This window comes from Elaeis guineensis, chromosome 5 (assembly GCF_000442705.2).
Source record: "Elaeis guineensis isolate ETL-2024a chromosome 5, EG11, whole genome shotgun sequence".
NCBI lineage: Eukaryota > Viridiplantae > Streptophyta > Magnoliopsida > Arecales > Arecaceae > Elaeis > Elaeis guineensis.
In genome coordinates this window covers 111,428,253-111,449,231 of record NC_025997.2, presented here as the reverse complement: position 1 = coordinate 111,449,231, position 20,979 = coordinate 111,428,253, and the positions used below count along the sequence as shown (strand labels likewise).

The following is a 20,979-nucleotide window of genomic DNA, read 5'->3' as shown; positions in this document are numbered from 1 at the left end:
AAGTAATTAAAAGGTACCACTCGCTTTGTGCGTACATGGGGGATGATGATATGTTCAGTTCAGATCTTAATGAGTATCAATTGAGAATGAGACTTGGTCACATGTCCAGTACACCTTGCCAGGTAATCTCTTTTTGTTTATTGAATTTATTTTTTTAAATAAGACATAATATCTTTCCACATTACTTCCTGTCTTGTTGAATCAGCACATGGCATCAATTTTCTAATAGGCTAATGCCTGATGAAGTGTTCACATTTTCATTTTCATTTTCATTTCCATTTTCTTTTTGTCATTTGTATTGTTGAAAAGAAAGAGTGGTGCATTTATTTAATTTCCTTTGAAGATGGTTTTTCCTTTTTGTCATATATGTAGTATTGTCGAGGATGGTGATAGCATCAATTATGAATCAGTGAATTATGTTATTACAAAATCATGAAGAAATTTATTGCTTGCTTATTTTGTGCATTCAATTCTAAGGGAACTCAGCACCTGGTCCGTTGTTTGATCGCCATTTTATATTTAGTCGGTACATGTTTTTGTTTCAAATTTAGTCCTAAAAGATGTTTAAACATTAGCTCAAATCCAATTATTTGTTGAACAAGCAAAATACCCCCATGATGCAGGGGAGATAAAAACAAATAACATAAAAATATTAAAAATAAAACGTGCTTTAAATTTTATGTAAAACATAATATATCTTATCAAATATGTGATCTGCAAAATAAGTTTTAGCGTTTGTGAACTTGATAAATTCCAGTAAGCTAGAATGTGATTGGATGCAAGGAATTTATCACTATTAACAATTGTGATGCATAAAAACAATGTTTAACTAACTCCAAAGTAGCATTATAAATCTTAAAATAACTTATGCATTGTTCATTTTAAAGAAAAGAAATCCCATATCCCATTTAAGAAAAAAAGAATTACAGGATGTAGAAATGTGAACCATGTTTGACTCTGCCTCATGCAAATGGCAATCAAGTTATGGCTCCTGTGAATTATAATCAAGTAGCATAATCATATATGAAATGGGAGGCCAGTAGACAAAAAGTGATTTTAGATATCTTATAAAAACAAAGCACAAAAAAGATCTGCAGCAGACCAAGAAACGCCCAAAATTTGGAGAACAATGATGCCATAAAAAACACATTCAGGTAATGGGAGACATCTCAAGAAGAATTTCTGACCAGAAAATGTTAATTATATGCAAAATCTATGTATACCATACAATGTCATCATAATTCTATTATCTCATTAAAATGGTTCTCAGATTTAAATAATTACTATTAGATCAATAAAAGGAAATTAATTCTGAATAATTACAAAAAAATTCAATTGGTTCAAGAGGTTCCACCCTTTGATGCAACCTCGAACAGTTTCACCCATGGCCTTAGCATGCCTTCTGATCTCCTATCCTCCTTCACGCACCATAGCCCTCTTGGTTGACTCCTCTATCTCTGATGTGAACTGATAACAACTGGATTTTTAACTGAGTCAATCAGAAAGTCTACAGATTGATTAACATTTTTTTGAATTGATGCTAAATTATCTTTTAATTGATGCCTATTTAGAAATTTTTTTATTTTGTTTCAAGGATTCATATTAGAAAGAGTTTTTACTATGTGATTCTTTTGTTGGAGCAAAATTGTGGATATCAAAGTTTTAAATCTCATGGGACGGAACTGTTTCGATTTTTTCATGGAACGGGATGCGCTGCCATCCCATCCCATCCCGACACTTGGGATAGAGGATGTCCCAAGGCATCCCTATTGAGACGCTAGCGGGATAGCCCTGGCTTGATACATGGGATGGTACTCTGTCCTGATGTCTCGCAGGACGTCCTGTTAGGATCTGAATCCTTGGTGGATACATCAGTACGGTTCAAAATCTTAATAATGCATTTCCTTTTTTAAAAAATGGATACAAATTATTTTTTGATATCGATTAGGATCTTTCATTGAGATGTAAAAGGAGAGATAAAAACAAACAAATATAAATATATGAAAAAATAATATAGTTTAAATTTTATATGAACGACAATATATCTTATAAAATTTGGGATGTACAGAATAAGTTTAGTGTTTGTGAGAAAAAAGACATCTGTCTAGTTTAGAAATGATATAGTCATCTTTAATTAGCAATAGAAAAATCTAGAATTATAAAAAAACTTAAATAAAGTATGCAAACCTTATTCCAAATATAATCCAAAAATCGCTCCAACAAAAAAGAATTCTCCTAATCATGTTTCAATGGACTTCAATTTGATGCCCCCCGCGGGGTTCCCCCCCCATTCCCCTAATCGCTTTCTTTCCAGAAAGGGCTTGAGAATGGGAATGAACCTGGATGTGCTTTTGGGCAAGGATTTTCATGGCAATGGCCTCCCTGGTCTTCCCAAAGTTCCCTTCCATGAGTATCCTCTCCATTCTGTACTTTTTCAATGGCAGAGAACTACCATTCAGAAAAACTGACAAAAAAATTGATGATGATCACGGAGGCAGGGGAGTGGGAATTTACCCAAAGATGTAGTGTCTTGCCAGATGGAAACTCTTTAAGGGTTTTGAGGTCCAATCTGATATTTTAAAACAAGGGAAATCAATGAAAAATGCAACCTTTTCACTACAACACCAAACATATTCCAAATTCGATGCATAAGAACATGACAGCTACCAAAAAATTGAAAATCTATGCAAAAAGGTCTGATGGATCTAGATCATTAAAAAGATTATATTTTGCAGTTTAAACCCTGTAATCAAAGTCAAAGCAGAGTGACAAAGTGAATAACAGAATCCAATTTGAACTAAAATTTAGGAAATAAAGATGAAGGGAGGAGTGGGAATTGACCTGGAAGTGTTGGTCTTGCCTGAGAGAAATTCTTTGAGGGTTTTGAGGCTGGCTTTGGCAAAGTCCATCACACTATTTTTTTTTATTCTTTTCAGATGGCTTAATTAAGGATCGTTAATAATGAAGAAATTTATTTTTTTTAGATCAAAATTCCTAACAAGGCAAGGCATTCTTTTTATGAGGCTTAATGAAGGAGTTAATAATTAGGGAATTTAATGGCTAATCTTTTTCAGATCAAAATATAAAGATTTGTACCTGGCAGCACAAAATAAAAGGAAGAATCCAAAATCATATAAAAAAGCTTTAAGTTAGAGGAATAAGAGAGGAATGGCAAATAACATTATAAATGCATGGATTACCTTGATAGGAGAGGTGTCGTGAGGCATCTTAGTAGTCAAAAGCTTACTGAGCCTCCTCACAGCCTTGACCTTGTTTCCTAAGCAGCTCATCTGTTTTCAAAGAAAAATCTGATGTTAATGGTTAACCACGTATTGCCCTCGGACTTTGTGAAACATTTAAAAGCTTCTAAATTTTTTTTGGAAAGATTCTTACCTTGGAATAACATGCACATGTTCAGAGCCTAAATGGAAGGAAGATGGAAGATGGAGTGTGAAACGCAGGAAGAAAACAGAGATTTTGAATCCGATATATTACATGTATATCACACTCTTTTTGAATGGGTGTTAAATGACATCACAAAAATAGGAACATATTGTGGGAGTACTAAATGGAATTTTTCCATGATTTTTGAAATGAGTTTAGATAACATCCATAAGAGTCCAATTAGTTTCAACCTTTGAAACAAAACCAAAGCACGAGAGTTGTAAACAGAATTTTTCTATGATCTTTTTAGGGGTTCTTAACAAGATTTTTCTATAATTTTGACTAAATTTTGGAAGAGGCAGAGCTTTCTCTCTCCTATCCATTCAATAGTTGTAGAGATTCATGTAAAAACTTCTCGAGGAACAGCATGTAATGCATGCTTATGCAAACCAACATGATAATTAGCAAAATACATTTCGGGTTTTTGTCCATTCCGTTCTTGGCTATATTTTTATCTTAAAAATCTATGGGCGAACCACTCTTTTGAGTTTTGAGCATCATTCCTTTGTGGCAATTAATATTTTTTGATTTTGTGTGAACTCCTACCTTGTCTTGTCTCTTATCCTTTCAGTTATTATTTCTCAAATTGAATTCTTTGTTCAGTGCTTTTAATCTGAACACCAACCTTTAAACTTCCAATTGTTCTGTTTGCTATCCTAGTAGGCTTTCTGTGTTTACATTTTATTTGTATAATTGCAGGTTGTCTGCCTTTCATATTTCATCCTAAAATGCTAGAAAAACTCTCACCCCCACCCACATCCCAATCCCCCCTCACCCCCCAACCAAAAGAAAAAGAAGAAAATTTGGTATTTCATTATGGTATCTCAATGTCCATTATTAAAACTAATTATTTGATGCATATTATGCATTTACCAATAATGGAATTGCTTGCTATTTCAAATTTATAGCATGCTAGGCCACACTTGAATTGCATGCAAAATCTGATCTAGTGATTTTCTGCTTAGGGGTGGAACTGGGCCAGACTCTATCTCCACCCGAGCCCAGCTCGAAAATTTTTTTCGGGCTTCGGGCCGGGCTTAGGCCCGATTATTTTAGAAGAACCAAGCTCGAGCCCGACCCGACCCAGGCCTAAGCCCGGCCCGAATCCATTCGGGCCAACTTGAGATCTTGCTTGGCCCGAGTTTGGCCCGAGGTATAGAAACCCATTGGCCATTTACTTCCTGTTTTTTTTCCGATGGAATTAGGGTTCATCTGGTTCACGAGTCACGACCAAAATCAAGGAATCAGGGATTGAGGAAGGGAGATTCGGTAGGAGTAGGAGCCATACATGAAACGACGAACGACGATGACCAACGATGGCGACGGGCGAAGATGGGAAGACGGAAAACCGGTGTCACCACATCGGCGATGGTAGATGGCGGAAGATCGAAGATAGGAGTTGGTGATGGGGGAAGATGGAAGATGATGAGGGCATCCAACTCACCGAAGTCCGCCTTCCCAAAGTATCGCTGCTAGTAGAAGTCCGTTAAACATAACGATGACTCAAAACTAAGGCCGTAGATGTCCACACCATTGTCGACCATCCAGTCGAACGGCGTCTCGTCCTTGCTATATCGGAGCACCGACGTCGGCAAGGGGTGAGGGTTGTCGGAGGAACTGCCGCCGCTCTCGCTGCTCTTGCTCGACTCCCCATCGACGACCACCGCCTTCGCCGCCGCTGTACGGTTTGGTGATGCTTTTTCGGTAGGGAAGTTGGTCACTGCCTTGGCCCCCTAGAGCTGGATGGCGGCGCTGTCGTACATGGAAGCAGCCTCCATGATGTCGAAGGTCCCGAGCCATACCCGCTTTCGCTGCATTGGGTCATGGATGTTCGCCGTCCAGCGGCCCCACAGGCGTCGCCGCACGCCATGGAGAGGACGGCCACTCCGGTGCCTTCTCCACCCGTTTCGACGATGGGGGTAGACGGAAGACAGCGCCCTCTGGCGGACGGACACGGACCATGACTAGGGCATCGAATGGGGGAATAGGAAGACAGAACTCTGGAACTAGGCTGTTTGGCTCGGGCAGTCGGACTATTTCGATTTAAGAGGGGAAGTCAAGTACAATTAGAGAACTGGGATCGGGCCTGGGGTTGAAAATTCAGATTGAACTTCGGGCTGACATTCGGGTCGAGCTCGGGCTAGGCCAAAGATATACCCGAGCCCAGCCCGAAATATAAACGGGCTCTGTATTTAGGCCCAAGCCTGACTTGAATTCTTTCGGACCGAGGCCAAAGCCCAACCCGAAGTCGGCCCGGCCCGATGGGCGTCGAGCTGGCTCGAGCTCAGTTCCAGCCCTATCTCTGCTTGATTGTTTTCTTCAACAAATTTGTTGTTATTTGTTTATTTATTTATTTTGAGTGGGTTGCATCAAATTTGCTAATTTTCTTTCTTTATGTTTGGATTAACCTGCCACATGTGATTGGCTACTACTTTTTAAATATTGGTAGGTTAACCATCGTTATCACCTTTTTCTTGATTCTTCAACAACTGATATCAGTATCTATTTAAAATTACTTTGTTCTGATGAAGCATCAATGTTTTAATCACATCTTTTTACAGCTGTTATGCAGCTTCACACTAAGGCTATTGCATCAGATGCCCTCTACAATAATTGGCTTAACCTATGGATGCAATGATTCACGAAATCTTGGTTTATAAATGCATGGAACAACCAGCACAGTAAAAGCTTAAAATACTAAATTGGGAGTATATTTCATTTGGTGCTGATCTTCTTTACTTGCCTTTTGAGTTCCTGGTCAATAATATTTGTTTGCATTTGCACAGGACTTTTAATTACTGGCTCTTAAGGTTTCTGGGAATCCAGATAGGCATGTTTTATCATCTCCATTCCCAACACTATAACAATCAATGTCCTCTGTTCGATTATGATTGCATGATGATATGACATGGTGACTAAAAGGAGGCTCCAATAACTTAAGCATCTTTACTTTGTGTTGTAAGATTTGCAAAAGAAAGGGCATTTACCATAATGTAAATTGCAATAATGAAATTAGAAATTCAAGTGTTTGATGAAGATTGAGCTCCTGATAGGAACAAATAGGTGTGTTATAACCATGTAGACATTTTAAATGCATGTTGGTATATTATTTTAATTGATTGTAGTCTGGGATTCTTTTAGCTAATTGTTTGTCCTTTTTTAGGTTCCTTTTATTTTCTGCGACAAAATATTTTTTTTTGAATTATGTTTCTCTGAGTATTTGGCTTCAGGTTATTTTCTCCCTGGCTGATGAGTATGTGCCAGACTATGTTGATAAGAAAGCGCTGGTAGAAAGGTAACAACTCTCAAGCTAATCCCATGGTTTAGGCATGTTGATGTAGTTATTAATGAACTACTTATTGTTAGAGGTGCATGAATATCTTAATTTGCATGTCTTGCAGATTGTGTCAGGCTTTGGGAGGTGCTGAGAAAGTTGAAATAGAATGGGGAAATCATTCGCTCTCTAATAGGGTACAAGAAGCAGTTCAGGCCATCCTAGATTTTGTAAAGAGGGAAGGACCGAAAGGGTGGGATGATCCATGGAATTAGATTTCTATTTTTTCTTTTTTGATATATATTTTTTTTCTTGATTAGATTGCCAGTTTTCTTTTTCCATGTATAACTTTTTCTCCATTTTCCATTTCACTCTACTATTTTTTTTTTTTAATCTAATGCAGATTTCATTACCCGATTGTATGTTAATATGTTAATTTATGCTTTTCTTTTGATTAAATTTGCCAGCTACTCGAATTTAAGTACAAGTCAAAAATCAATCTAGTGAATGTTCCACATCTATTTTTCTGTTAGCATGGGAATTCAATTTTGCTAGTCGAAAATAGGGTATGTTAGTCAAGCTTAATCAAGAAGCAGTCCATTTCTATTATGAGTTTTCTCACACTCAATATAAGAGCCATGGACCGGTTGTTTTTGGTCAATCCATTTTGATGTGCTTGTATACCTAGTTCACATGCAGTATAAGTCAAGAAGTCAAACTCTAGTCAAAGATTTTTATGGGGTTTAATAGTTGCTGACTAAATCTTAAATATGTGTTTGTGAATGTGGAAGTTGTTTATTAGAGTTTCTGGATATCACTTATTAATAGTTTAGATGTCTAAGGTTTAGAGTATTGCATTACATACCCCTGACCATACCCTGAGAAGCACCAACCGGCTTTTTGTGTGCCATCATGGGGTAGGTGGTTTATGGAGGGTTTTATTGCCCATTTAACCCCCGGCAGCTCAAAAAAACCAGGTCAGGGTATGCTATGGGGCATACAAAGCATTTTCCTATAGATGATAAAGTCAATTGTTATATGTCTTTTAAAAAGTAGTTGTGTACTAATATAAAGGATATAAAGAGTTAATATGGTGTTTATGTAAAGCCATGTAGAAGAAAATGAATCATGAAGAATAAAGATTTTGAAACTATGAGTTAATATCTATTTGAATCTAGTGCCGAATACTTTTGTCTCTTTTATACAATCTTCTCATACCTGCGCTCAGCTCCTTATAATTTCTGGCATCTACTGCCATTAAAGCATTGATTTGCTATTATTCTTTTGTTCTTAACTTTTAAAAGACATTTTGTTTGTCAAATCATGGGTTGTAGCAGCATGATGTTTTTACAAAACCATGTAGTAGAAAAGAATCATGAAGAATGAAGAATTTAAATCTGACTTGATATCTATTTGAATCTAGCGAGATTTTAAATCTCATGGGATGGGACTATTTTGGTTTTCCGATGGAATTGGGACGTGCCGCTGTTCTGCCACGTCCCGACACTTAGGATAGTGGATGTCCTAAGATATCCTAATTGGCATGCTGGGACGATGGTTGTATGGTCCTCTCCCTGCATATATGATGGTACCCCATCTTAGTGTCCCATGAGATGTCCCATCGAAACTTGAATCCTTGGAATCTAGTGGTGAATACTTTCATCCTTTTTATATGATCTTTTCTTACTTGTATTCAGCTCCATATAATTTCTAGCATCAACCGCCATTGGAGCATCGGTTTGTTATTATTTTTTTTGTTCTTTCGAGAACACCCTTTTCTCAAATCATGGTTTGTAGCAGCAGTGAGCATGATAAATTTTGACATCTTGATGAGTCAGCTTGTTAGTATGAAGAATGCTTGACTTAAATAGGAGGACTTAATGACGTATTTAGAGAACCAGCAAATCGATTTGAAGAACAAGATATTTTCAAGGTTGTCTTGATCAACTTAAAGCTATGGTTTTTCAATTTATTACATATCAAGTTTTTTTGGATGATCAACTATTATTAGAAGTGGTTATTCCCACAAAATATGAGCTTAAGGGCAAAGGGCTCATAGAGGATACTGATACAGTCTGAACTTTCCCTAAAGTTCTCCTAATATGTTAGTACAATATTCTCCTGATTCTCCTTCTAAAGCTTTGGTACTTTTTCTTCCAGTTCTTGAATCCCATTAGTTCTACATGGGAATTTGAAATTTCAAGTTCCAATTGGAAAACAAAAGTTCAAGTTTCTTGAAATCAAATATCACCTTTCAAAAATTTTCTTGAGAAAGTGGTGGTTGGGAATTGCTTTATATCCAAATTTAGGTACTCGTGGTATCTCTTGCAACATACATATCTCCCCGTGAATGTGCAAAGGTGGTTCATTATAGGATTGCACAATAAACTTCAACAAAACTGCAAACTAGGATCTAGAGATTGGTACAAAGTCACAATATCAAATTACCATGCTTGAAGGACAAGGAATTTGAAAAGCATTTATGGTCAAAGAACTTTGTGATGAGTTCCGTGCAGCAGAAAGTTTTGACATCAACACCTATTTTAGAGTGCTTACATACCTAGCCCCTATTTGAATCCAAGTCAATAAATCAAACTCTAGTCAAATAGAATTCGTTGTCATTTAATAATTAGTCATCAAGTCTTAAGCGTGTTTTTATGAGTGCGGAATGTATTTTTAAATTTTCTAGGCGTCATTGATTATTAGACAGATATTGTGTCCTTTAGAAGGCTGTCTTATGCTAAAATAAGGGTATGAAGAATCATATTGTGTGCATACAAAACCATGTAGTATAGAGTGAAGAATTGATATATTCAAGTTACTATTTACTTGAATCTAGTCGTGGATTCTACCTGATATCACCACTCTTTCAATTTTTTTTCTTCTATCCCAATACTCTTGTGGTTAACAACCTGCAGATTTCAGCATCACAGACGTATGTCTTAAAAGATTGTGGATATTTGACCACAGTTTTTTATTTTGGCGTGTAAGATTGGTTCCTATCGATGCTTTCTAGCTTATTCATTTGGATCTTTCATATGGGCTTTGTGGAATACTTGTTCATTGTTCATGGGATGCCATTTCTTTTGTAGATAATAATGTCAATTTGTTCATCATATAGTAGGGAGAAGGAAGCCAGAACCTTGATGGAACTACTGATTCCAAATTCCATCTGTTGTTATCTTTTGTTTCCTTAGAAAATCTGCACTTTTGTGTCAGTGTTATTCTGCTTTTCCAAAAGAGTTCACGAGCTCAGGTGTAATGTTGTGAGACTTTCCCTTCATATGAGTTTTGTTTACTCAGTTTTAATTAGCGGTCTGTTTCAATCTTTTTTATTGGTTAGATTTCATAGACTTGTGTCCTTCTGTTCTGCGATTCTTATAAAGAAATGTTAACAGATTTGATATACACCACTGATATTTGAATTTAATTAATGTAAAAGATTATAGCATTAGTTGCTAGAGCAAGCTTGTGACCCCATAAATCATTCTTTGCATGTGATACATTCAGTTTATTTGTTCCTTAGACCCTAAAAGAGTGAGAACAGTTCCTTAGAAATCAGAATTAAGTTGATCTGCAATAGTAGTAACAACATGTAGTGATGTAACGTAAGTCAGTGTCAGAACTGTATCTTGTGACCCTTGATAAGACGGTCAATAGGAACACACCCTGGCCCCTGGGGGGACAAAAACTCTTGATGCAGATACCATGAGCTTCTTGCGGTGCATTGACATATATGTTCTCAGCTTCAGGTGCATGTACATTATCCTTGCTGCTGAATTCATGAGAAAAGGATGATGAATTACCAAGTCAACCAGGATGGGCATGGTAGGAGTCACATCTTATTTCACCTTTCTCGCATTACCTTTTGACTCCCATCTCTAATGTGATGTCTCTTTATTCTGACAATATTGATAGAAGGCTTATAAGCTCTTATATCATCCAATGTAGCCGTGCTGTAGTCCTTCCTTTTGTAATGTAAGAAACTTCTTGAAGTCCTTGAGACTACAATCATTTTTTCAGAAAAGATGGCTACTGCTGGTGATACAAGCTTTGCTACTGGTTTGATCCACAAGCCAATTCCCTCTGACCGATGACCATATATTTGAGCCTTACCATGCCACATTAAGTCATATAGCCTATGTATTCTTCCATAGATATATACCATAATGGTATACTAGTAAACGAGGCTCCCGCGACTATGGAAAGGTTAATTGTATGTAATCTTACCCTTGCATGCAAAGAGATTGTTTCTGTATTTCAAATCGATGACATCCAAGTCATAGTAGAACAGCCTTACAATTATGCTAGAGAAATATACCATAAATCAACCTAATTATAGTTATTAGATTTCAAATGCCTTAACTGTATATGATGGACTTCTAACTTCCAACAAAACTTTCAACTATACACTAGCTTGCAAGTATACATTTGACAAATTCAATATGGATTGGGCACCTGTTGTGTGGTTCAACTTAACAATCAAATTCTTTGAAACCAGTTAATGGATGGATCCTTGAATAATGTTATACCAATATCAACATGATATTCTGATGTGTCTTTTTCAAGCTCCTGCCACTAGTTTCTAGTTGTTAGCCACTGATGATCCACTGACCGGAAACAATAAATTTGCTAAATCTTCTTCAGGAAAAATATTTCAATCCAATCAATTGTAGGACATGCTTTCAATATTAACATGGTAGAACATTCCAATATCTATTTAAAGCTTAATACTTTGGAATAAAATACATTCCAATGTCTCTTTGTTGCATAATATTTTAGAATAAAGTACATCAATGTTCTCTTCCTATAAGAACTTCCTTCCTGAAGTGGATATCAACACAGCTTGTCATCATGGTAGCATTTTGGTTTTTTCTCATCGATATACTGAAGGGGATTTTCTCATGTTCTTTGTTTGGCCTTCCGATCATTATGTTCTTATAACCATAAGTTTGATTTTTCATGTTGGTCTGTTGTTATCAAGATTTTGAATCATGTCTGGAGCAAGATAAAACGCTTTTTTGTTCTAATAAAAACCAGAAAACTTCAGTAAACAATTATTAAGTCATGTCTAAAAATCTACAGTATGAAAGGAAGGCAACTCTGTTATCAGGTCTACTTTATCAGTTTTATATTTCCAAACCGTCTCATTCTCCCAAAGTGGTTGTTCCACGGGTACACAAGTGGTGAAGATATTGTATGATAATTTTGTTTGAAAAGGTGCAGAATCATTAATATTTGAAATCAGCTGAAAGATGCAACATGTCTCTAAAAATTGTTTGACCATGGGCATTGAGAGGCAAAGAGCATCTGATACAAAAGGGCATTTTCTTTGAATGATTAAAAACACACGCACAAACACACTTGTTATAATTTATCATATCTGTATAGAATATAGATACTTGATTTTAGATGTTTTAGTAGATTGTATTCTGATGGTTTTCATCAGTTTCCTCTTCAAAGTTCAACCAATTTTTATTTAGGCAAAGAAGAATTTGATTCGGAAATGCGTGTGAGCTATGCATGGAATCATAGACCACTTTCTGAGGCCAGATTAGCTCAAATCTTCATGGGTATCATTCTATTTGGGCTTCAGAATTCCTCTATAAAGAAACCTGAATGCCCTTTGGCTCTATCGTAGGCAACCTCAAAGCAGTTATTTGGCTCTTGACACCACCTCTACCATGTTGTGGAGCTGATCCCAACCTAAACCATCTTCAGAGTTTATTCTCGTGATTCACATTGAGCTGGGGTCCAGGAACAAGGGTCAAGTTCCATTTGAGGGCATCAAGGTCTTCCCATACCAAATGAGTGAATAAAATAGGTTATTGAATAAATTTTTTAGCTCTAAACTGGCCTAAAGTATTAAGAATTCAGAAGCCTGTCGTTTCTGTTTGCTCTCTTTAGATGCACGCTTAGAAAAGAGGGTTGACGAGGGCACTCGAGTAATGTGATAATGGGTTTTATATAAGCTTAAACATGTGATCATTGTTGACTGCCGCTCATGATTGCAAAGGAAATTAATGATGGTACCTCTGAGGATGCATGGACTAAACATCACTGATGTAATGAAATGGACCAATAATTTTGTTTGTATTCTATTTGGATGTGATGAGTGCTATGCTCTCCAAATGATAGTAAAATAATGTGGATCATGATTGATGTTGAGAAGGGCCGATGAGATCTAAGGACGTGGGATGCTCACCTTACTATCTAGAGGCTTTTGGGTGGTGATCGTATTCAGAATATGCACACCACAGCCTGAAAGTGGCTTTGCTCTTCTTAATCCTCCATGCAGCAAGGTCATCATCTTTGCAGAAATTAGCATTTGGTTATCACAAATACTACTTTAGATCTTACTTGGTTTTGATGGTTAGTGGAATGTTTCTAAGAAAAAGAGAACTATGCAGGGGTTTAACAATGATGCAAGGCCATCATGTTCAACCAGGAGACGGAAGTTTGGATGCCCAAGGTGTTTTAGAATTTGTTATGATAATTATCTGAGGGCACAAAAAGAGGAGAAAAAGAAAAAGTCATATTAAAAGTACTTAAAGGTGGTGCTGACTTTGAGAGCTGCCATAGTTGTGAGTGGCCCCAGAGAGAGGCATGCTGAATTATAGGGACTAATATCTCCTGCCTTCTAAGAAATTTCCTCAGTTTTCAAGTTTTGCAGAAATTGGCAAAACCTAGCAAGAATTAAAACAATATAATCTAATACCACATGCTCAATGTTTTTCTTCGTTAGAAATATATCTGACTAATGAACTCAATGTATTAGGTTGACATCTTTTACTTGGGATGCTATGACAGAAATGTGGGGGAATATATAATCATTTTGATCATCAGCTTTTTTTTTTTTTTTACGTGATATAGAAGCTATGGTAGGTGTCGCATAGAAATTTTCGGCACCAAATCCGAGAAAAATTGAAGTGTTCGAAATCTATTGAGATTTTACTCTACAGAAAAGAAATCCCAAGACAAGATTCATCATCGTTTTGTTACTAAATAATAATTAGCATTTTTCTGCAACCATGCGTTCTATCCTAATGGATCTTAGAGACAATGCATAGCCTTTTGGCCTTTTTTTTTTTTTTTTCATCTTTATCTTGGATGTCGTGTATGTACCGGATGACAAAAATAACTATCTCAGATTCTCAAATTGTCGATTGTTTTATTTTATTTATGTTTATTAGAATGGGTAAATTATTAGCAAGATCTATGATCATGTAGTGCCACACAATCCGCTGAATCTGGCAGGATAGCCGGAGGAAGAGTGCCAATGGAAAAAATTTAGCGAAGCGAGGAAAGAGGTTGGAGAGAGAGAGAGAGAGAGAGAGAGCATGTGGGGGGTTATGGGGCCAGTCCGCGCGGCAAGTTAAAAAAATCTCTCCTGTTCCTTTTTTTTTTAGCTAGTGGGGATTGGGTGCGGCGGCCTCCCTAAGCTCTCCTTCCCCTCCTCGTGTTCTTTCCCTTCCTTCCCTCTATTCAGTCCTCATGGTTTTGCAAATAGGTCCTATTTGTTTGAGCATGGATCCTCCACGGTATACAGTTTGCAGCGTAAAATACATACAACTCTTAATAGCTACCATTAAGAGATGGGGATGGTGATCAAATAAGGTGATCTTATGTTTTATACGTTGTTCATCTAATAGTCGTCCATTTTCTAATGGTGGGCGTTGAATACAATACAGTACTTTACAATGCAAACTATATGCAATGTGGAGGATTCTAAATCGTCCTTTTTGTAAGAGTGCTATTAAGCATAATATTTTCGGCTAAACAATAATCCAAGATAGATCAAAACATAAAAAGACATGCCTAGATTGTAGTTTTAGGAAACAGTTTGCCTTGGAACTAGAAAGAATATGTTGTTGAATCATATTTAAGTAGAACTTTAGCATGAAAGCAATAAAATTGGAAATATTATTGTATAGACTTTTAGAATATTAAGCTACCCCCAAACTAGAGAATGGATAAAGAATTATATTCTTTTTCCTTTCCGGAGTTTTGTCTTTAATATGGAATGTAAGAGTAAAGTCAGTTCTTGAATCTAGTTTCTTAGGGGTCAAAGTCAGTTGCAAAGGATTCTGGAGGCTCAAAAAAAGGTGTTGAATTTAAGTTAGTCAAAAATTTTGCTTATGATCTCTGTAAATAAACATGTAACCAATTACAATTTGGTGCAATTCTCTTAGTAAATAAATTGATGAACTTAATAGAATTCATCAATTATTGTTTTCATCTCTCTCCCCCCTTGTGAGTTGATATGTCATTTGGTTCTTTTCCTCACTACTGCTAGTCAAGGCTTGAAATATTCTATAGATTAGCCTTTTTAGGATTCTAATATGTCGAAGAGTCCTATAAGCTACCAAAAAAGGTTATAGACACCTGAAATATCTTTATCTGTATAACATGAGATATACTATGAGACTAGTAAAGAAACATCCCATTAGCATGGTGCACAAAACAATATATGACATGAATAACTTGGTATGACCCCATTACTACACTCCACATGGGGCTACAAATGGGTCTGGTTGGATTGAGGCACGCTTGACCCTGATCCCGTCTCGATTTCATATTCAAGTCATGGTTTTGGGACCACACACCAACCAATTAGCTAATTGGGTCAAATTGGTGCTGGATCCATGGAAAAGATTTTTGATCTAGTAGGTTATTTTGATTTGGTTGGGGTCAATTATGATCCAAACCCAACCCAAAATGTTAGGATTCGGGCTAGGATTGAGCTAGATCAGGTTTGCAATTCAAGTTAAATATCTAGCTCTTTTTTATAGCTAAAATATAATAACTGATAATTAAATATAAAATTGCTAAAAAAATAAAATAAAACTAAAAGTGCCAGCTTAAACTTAAATTTTCATTTAAAATCTTTTAATTTCATCAAAATAATTGATTATTTATAAGTTTACAAACTATAATTTTAAAATATACATTGATATACTTGAAGGCATCATAATAAGAGATTCACTAAAATAATTAATGGAATATAAATATTTAAATATAATTAACCGAATAGCTATGACTATTGAGAAGTAAACCGAGGACTTAGTTTAAATGAGAGTTCACACAATGATCATGAAAGATATTGGAGTAAAGGAGAAGAATGTTAATGTGATTTAGGTGTTTGGATTAGGCTAGATTAGGTTTGGGATAGTTTGGACCCATTTATTATTGATCCAAATTAGACCTGGATGATATGCAACTTGGATTGGGTTGAAAAATGCAAGCCCCAAACCTTATCAAATTTTAGATCAAGTCTAATTTTAGAACTCAACCCAATCCACGGTCTCCAAATATGGATTGATTGGGTCTAATCGGGTTGGGATTGGATCTGGTCATTGGTTGATTTGACCTATTTGCAGGCCTATCTCCACAAGAGTTCAATACTTCTTTGAAAAAGTTGTTTTTTAGGCCATCCCTCCACACCAACACATTCATGCCCTATGCATTATACATGTGCTTGGCTGATGTATTAATGGATGTTCATTTGCATGCCCATACCATCAACCTACACTCTCTATTCAAAGTCCATGAAATCACTCAATAAACCATAATAAGGTGTTATCAGCATTAGTTGGCAAAGCTTCCACTAAACTTTAATAAATAGGGTGGTAGTTAGCAATGTTAGAATTTATTCTAAGAAATGTGCATTGTTATTGACTAAGATTTTTTCATTGGAAAAAATAGGTCGAATGTTAGACCGATAATGCCCAATAAGTTTAATGTAATCTGCAAAGCTCTTTGGGTCTTGATGTGCCCCAGTAATTACTTTTGGTATGCTATGAAAAATGTTGGGCTTGTTTTAAAGATATGGCTGCTTGATGGAAGTTCCCAAAATTAAAGTTAACTCTAGTGCTAGGTCCTCCCCTCCATCCAAAATACTATAGCAACTCTATATAAATAGCTATTGGCGGCGATGAATAGTAAGTCGTTCTGCATGTTTGTTTGATTTTTTGGCATTTTATTTTTTGATATTGCTGTCAAACTTTTTCTACAAGCAGTGCTCGAAGATATGGAATGTTAGATTATAAGCTCGTTTATTGTTATTTATTGAAAGGTTATGTCTTTTCATAAGGTTGTATCTTTTAGAAAAGAGATGTGCCTCTTCATAAGGTTGCATTTTTAGATTAGAGATGTCTCTTTGTAAGGTTGTGTCATTTAGATTAGAGATATATTTTTTATGAAGTAGGATGTTTCTTTGTCAGGATGTATCTCTTAATAAGTAATTTTTTGTAAAAAGTTGTGTCCCTCCATTTCTATAAATAGGAGATATGAGATTTATTTTGTATCAAGTCATTTATAATTTAGCTAATTTTGTATTTAAATAAATCTCTTTTTTTCTTAACTATTACATTTAATAGTTCATAAATTAGTAAGCTCACCAATATTTGGTTTCAGAGCCTAAGGCTGTTAAGAAAAAGAGAGTTAAAAAATGGCTAAACAACTTCTTTAAACCCAAATCCCAAAACTGTTAAAAGATAATTATGAGAATTAGTGCATTCAAATGAAAGCACCACTTAGCTCTTACGATCTTTGGAAAGTAGTTAATAATGGATATTAAGAATACACAGAATAAGAAGAAGCCGCATTGACTGTAAATCGACGAAACGAGTTGAAGGACGCAAGAAAAAAGATAAAAAGGCTCTTTTTTATCTTTACCAAGTAACAGAGGAGTTGACGTTCGAGAAAACTACTGAAGCAACTTCAAGCAAAGCAGTATGGGATGTCCTTACCACCATTTTCAAAGGAGATGAAAGAGTCAAGTGGATTTGTCTACAAAAGCAGAATTTGAAACTATTCTCATAAAAGAGTCTGAAAGTGTTATAGACTATATATTCTCGCATTTTGGTTATTATAAACTAAATAAAGCGAAATGGAGAACAACTTGATGATGCATGAGTTGTAGAAAAGATCCTATGCTCCCTGTATCAAAATTTGAGCATATTATTATTGTCGTAAAAGAGTCAAAAGATATCAGTACCCTCTCCATCGATCAATTGATAGGATCCCTTTAAATACATGAGCAAAGATTGCAAAAAAAATCTAAAACTAAGTCAACAAAATAAGTCCTCAAGTCAAAATTGAAACTTGACTATTGCAAATACAAAAGTCATGGAGAAAGTAATAATAGAAATAAGAATCAAAAGAGACATGATCATGACTGACAGAATAGCAACAAAGATAGTCACAATCCATGATGCGGGATTGCCACCAAAAGAGGTGGATGCAATTACAGATGCTCAGGTTCGTATGGTGGTACAACATCTAATATCCAATGCTATAATTATAAAAAGTATGGACACTACAATAAAAATTATTGGTATAAGAATGCTGAAGGAATGAATAACTATGTCGATGGTATAATAGAAGAAGAAAGAGAAACTACACTTTTATTCACATGTCAAGAAGAGGTTAAAGGTCTACAAAATGTATGATTTCTCGATTTCGGAGCTTCAAATTATATGTGTGGTAAAAAAAATTATTTATTTATTTTTTTTGATAGAAAAAAATAAATGTGTACATGGTAATGTAAAATATGGTGATTCATCAAAAGTACCTATGAAAGAAAAAAAATCATGTCTAAATCGAAGAGTGGTGAACAAGAATATATTTTAAATATGTACTATGTATCCGAGTTAAAGAGCAACAAGTGTTGGACAACTATTGGAGAAATGTTATACTATTCACATGAAAGACTTTATCTTAACTTTGAAGGATAAGAACAAAAGGATAATTGCAAAAGTGCATATGTCAGAGAATCAAATGTTTCCCATTCATATAAAAATTGAGATTAAAAGGTGCTATCAAGTATATTTGAAAGAAGAATCAAGATTATGGCATTTAAGGTATGGATATTTAAATTATGAAAGTTTAAATTTATTATCTTCTAAAAGAATAGTGAGTGGACTTCCTATTATCAAACATCTAAAAGAAGTATGTGTAGGCTGTGTAGTTGGAAAATAAATCAGATTTTTTTTTTCTTAGTAGCAAAATAAAGTATACATTAATATATCTAAATTTAGTGCACAGATATATGTGGTATTTTTTCTAAGTCTCATGGAGATAACAAGTATTCCATTATTTTTATTGATAAATATATTAGAAAAATATGGATTTACTTTATTAAAAAAAAATTTATCGCATTCTTTATGTTTAAAAAATATAAAGCTATGGTAGAAAGAGAAAGTGAAAATAAAATAAAGATATTGAGATCTGACAGAGGAGCAGAATATATTTCAAATAAATTTAAAAATTACTATAGTGAAGAAGGTATTCAACAATAATGTACGATGATATACAGTCCATAACAAAATAGTATAACTGAACGAAAGAATAAAATCATTATGGATATGACAAGAAGCATGATAAAAAAAAAAATTATCAAAGTCATTCTGGGTGGAAGCAGTTGCATATGCAATATATCTATTTAATAGAAGTCCAACAAAGAGTGTGAAGAACGTAATGCCACAAGAAGTATGGAGCAGACATAAGCCAAGTATTAAATATCTCAAGGTATTCAGATGCATTGCGTATGCACAAATTTCTAAGGAGAAAATAAAGAAGTGGATAATCGAGATTAGAAATATATTTTTTAGATATAGTGAGCATTCAAAATCCTATAAACTTTATAACTCAATCGTCAATAAAGTGATGATAAGTAGAGATATCATATTTGACGAAGATGCTGCACAAATTGAAGTATAAAAGAAGAAAATCAAAGAAAAAAATAATAGATCAAAAAATTAAAAAAATTAAAAAAGAGTCAAATATTTATGACCCTCCACCGATAATGACTCCATTACAAACATTATCAACTCTTTCTAGTTCTTCATCCTTAAGTACCTCTAGAAGAAGTTCAAGTGAAAGACGTATAAGAATGAGAAGACTTGAAGAGATATATATGAGATAGAAATAATAGATAGCTATAATTTATATTGTCAACATTTTTATCAAGAACCATTAACTATGGAAGAAGTCATGAAAAAGGATGTTTGGTGAGTTGCTATGAATAAAGAAATAAGAGCAATAGAAAAGAATAAGACTTGAGAATTGATTTCATTGTCGGAAGGACATAAAAATTATCGATGTAAAATGTGTATGTAAAATCAAACATAGTGCTGATGGAAATATCGAAAGATATAAGATGCGACTTATCACAAAAGGATATAAATAAGAAAAAAAAATTTGATTATAAAGAAGTATTTACACCTATAGTCTGACTTGATACCATTTGACTAATTCTATCTCTTACAGTATAACATCGCTGGAAAGTACACTAAAAGGATATAAAATTAGTATTTCTTAATGGCTACCTAGAAGAAAAAGTTTACGTTAAGCAATTGGAAGGATATAAAATAAAAAGTACAGATAATAAAGTTTATAAATTACATAAAGCTTTATATGATTTAAAGTAGGCTCCTCGAGAATAAAATACTTGCCTTGATAATTATCTTTAAAATATTGATTTCAAAAAATGCCCTTATGAGTATGCAATGTACATCAATAGAAATAAAAAAGAAAAAATTTTAATTATTTATGTGTATGTGGATGACTTACTGATCACCGAAAGTAAAAAAGATATGATAGATGACTTCAAGATTATCATGACAAGAGAATTTAAAATGACAGTTGCTAGCTCTATGTCCTGTTTTTTCGATATTAAAGTTAAGCAAGATAAAAATAAAATTTTTATCATTCAAAAAAAATATGCTAAAAACATACCAAAGAAATTTTAAATAAAAAATTACAAAAAAAAATAGCACCCCTATTGCTTGTGCAAAAATGATAAAAGAAAGAAAATTGATTCAACTCTCTTTAAAAGTCTTATTGGAAGTCTTTGCTATTTGACAATGAGCATATTGGATATAGTTTAAAGAGTTGGATTAATTAGCTGATATATGGAAGATCCAAAAGAATCACATTGGTAAGTTGCAAAAAGAATTTTGAGATATATAAAGAGTACCATTGATCATTGGTTACACTATACAAATTCAAAAAAATTGAAATTGGTTGGATATACGGACAGTAATTGGGCCGGAGATCAAGACGAAAGAAAATATACTATGGGATATGTTTTTCTTTTGGGATCTATAATATTCACATGGAGTTCAAAGAAATAGCAAATTGTAGCTTTATCAACATGTGAAGTTGAATATGTGGCAGCGGCATTCGGTGTTTGCAAAGCAATTTGGTTAAGATATATATTAGAAAATTTAGATCATACCTAAAGTTCTCCTACCTCG

The 20,979-nt window shown here is 34.7% G+C and overlaps 1 protein-coding gene across 1 annotated transcript in view; it reads left to right on the top strand.

Moving 5' to 3' along the window:
* The window catches only part of LOC105034007 (UPF0613 protein PB24D3.06c), a 56,295-nt gene extending 49,165 nt beyond the window's left edge, over nt 1-7,130 (top strand). Inside the window, exons 7-9 of the mRNA XM_010909030.3 lie at nt 14-122; nt 6,675-6,739; nt 6,846-7,130. Of these exons, the coding sequence (XP_010907332.2) occupies nt 14-122; nt 6,675-6,739; nt 6,846-6,993 (322 nt within the window). The 3' untranslated portion in view covers nt 6,994-7,130. The remainder of the gene's footprint in view (nt 1-13; nt 123-6,674; nt 6,740-6,845) is intronic.
* Nucleotides 7,131-20,979: the final 13,849 nt, after the last annotated feature.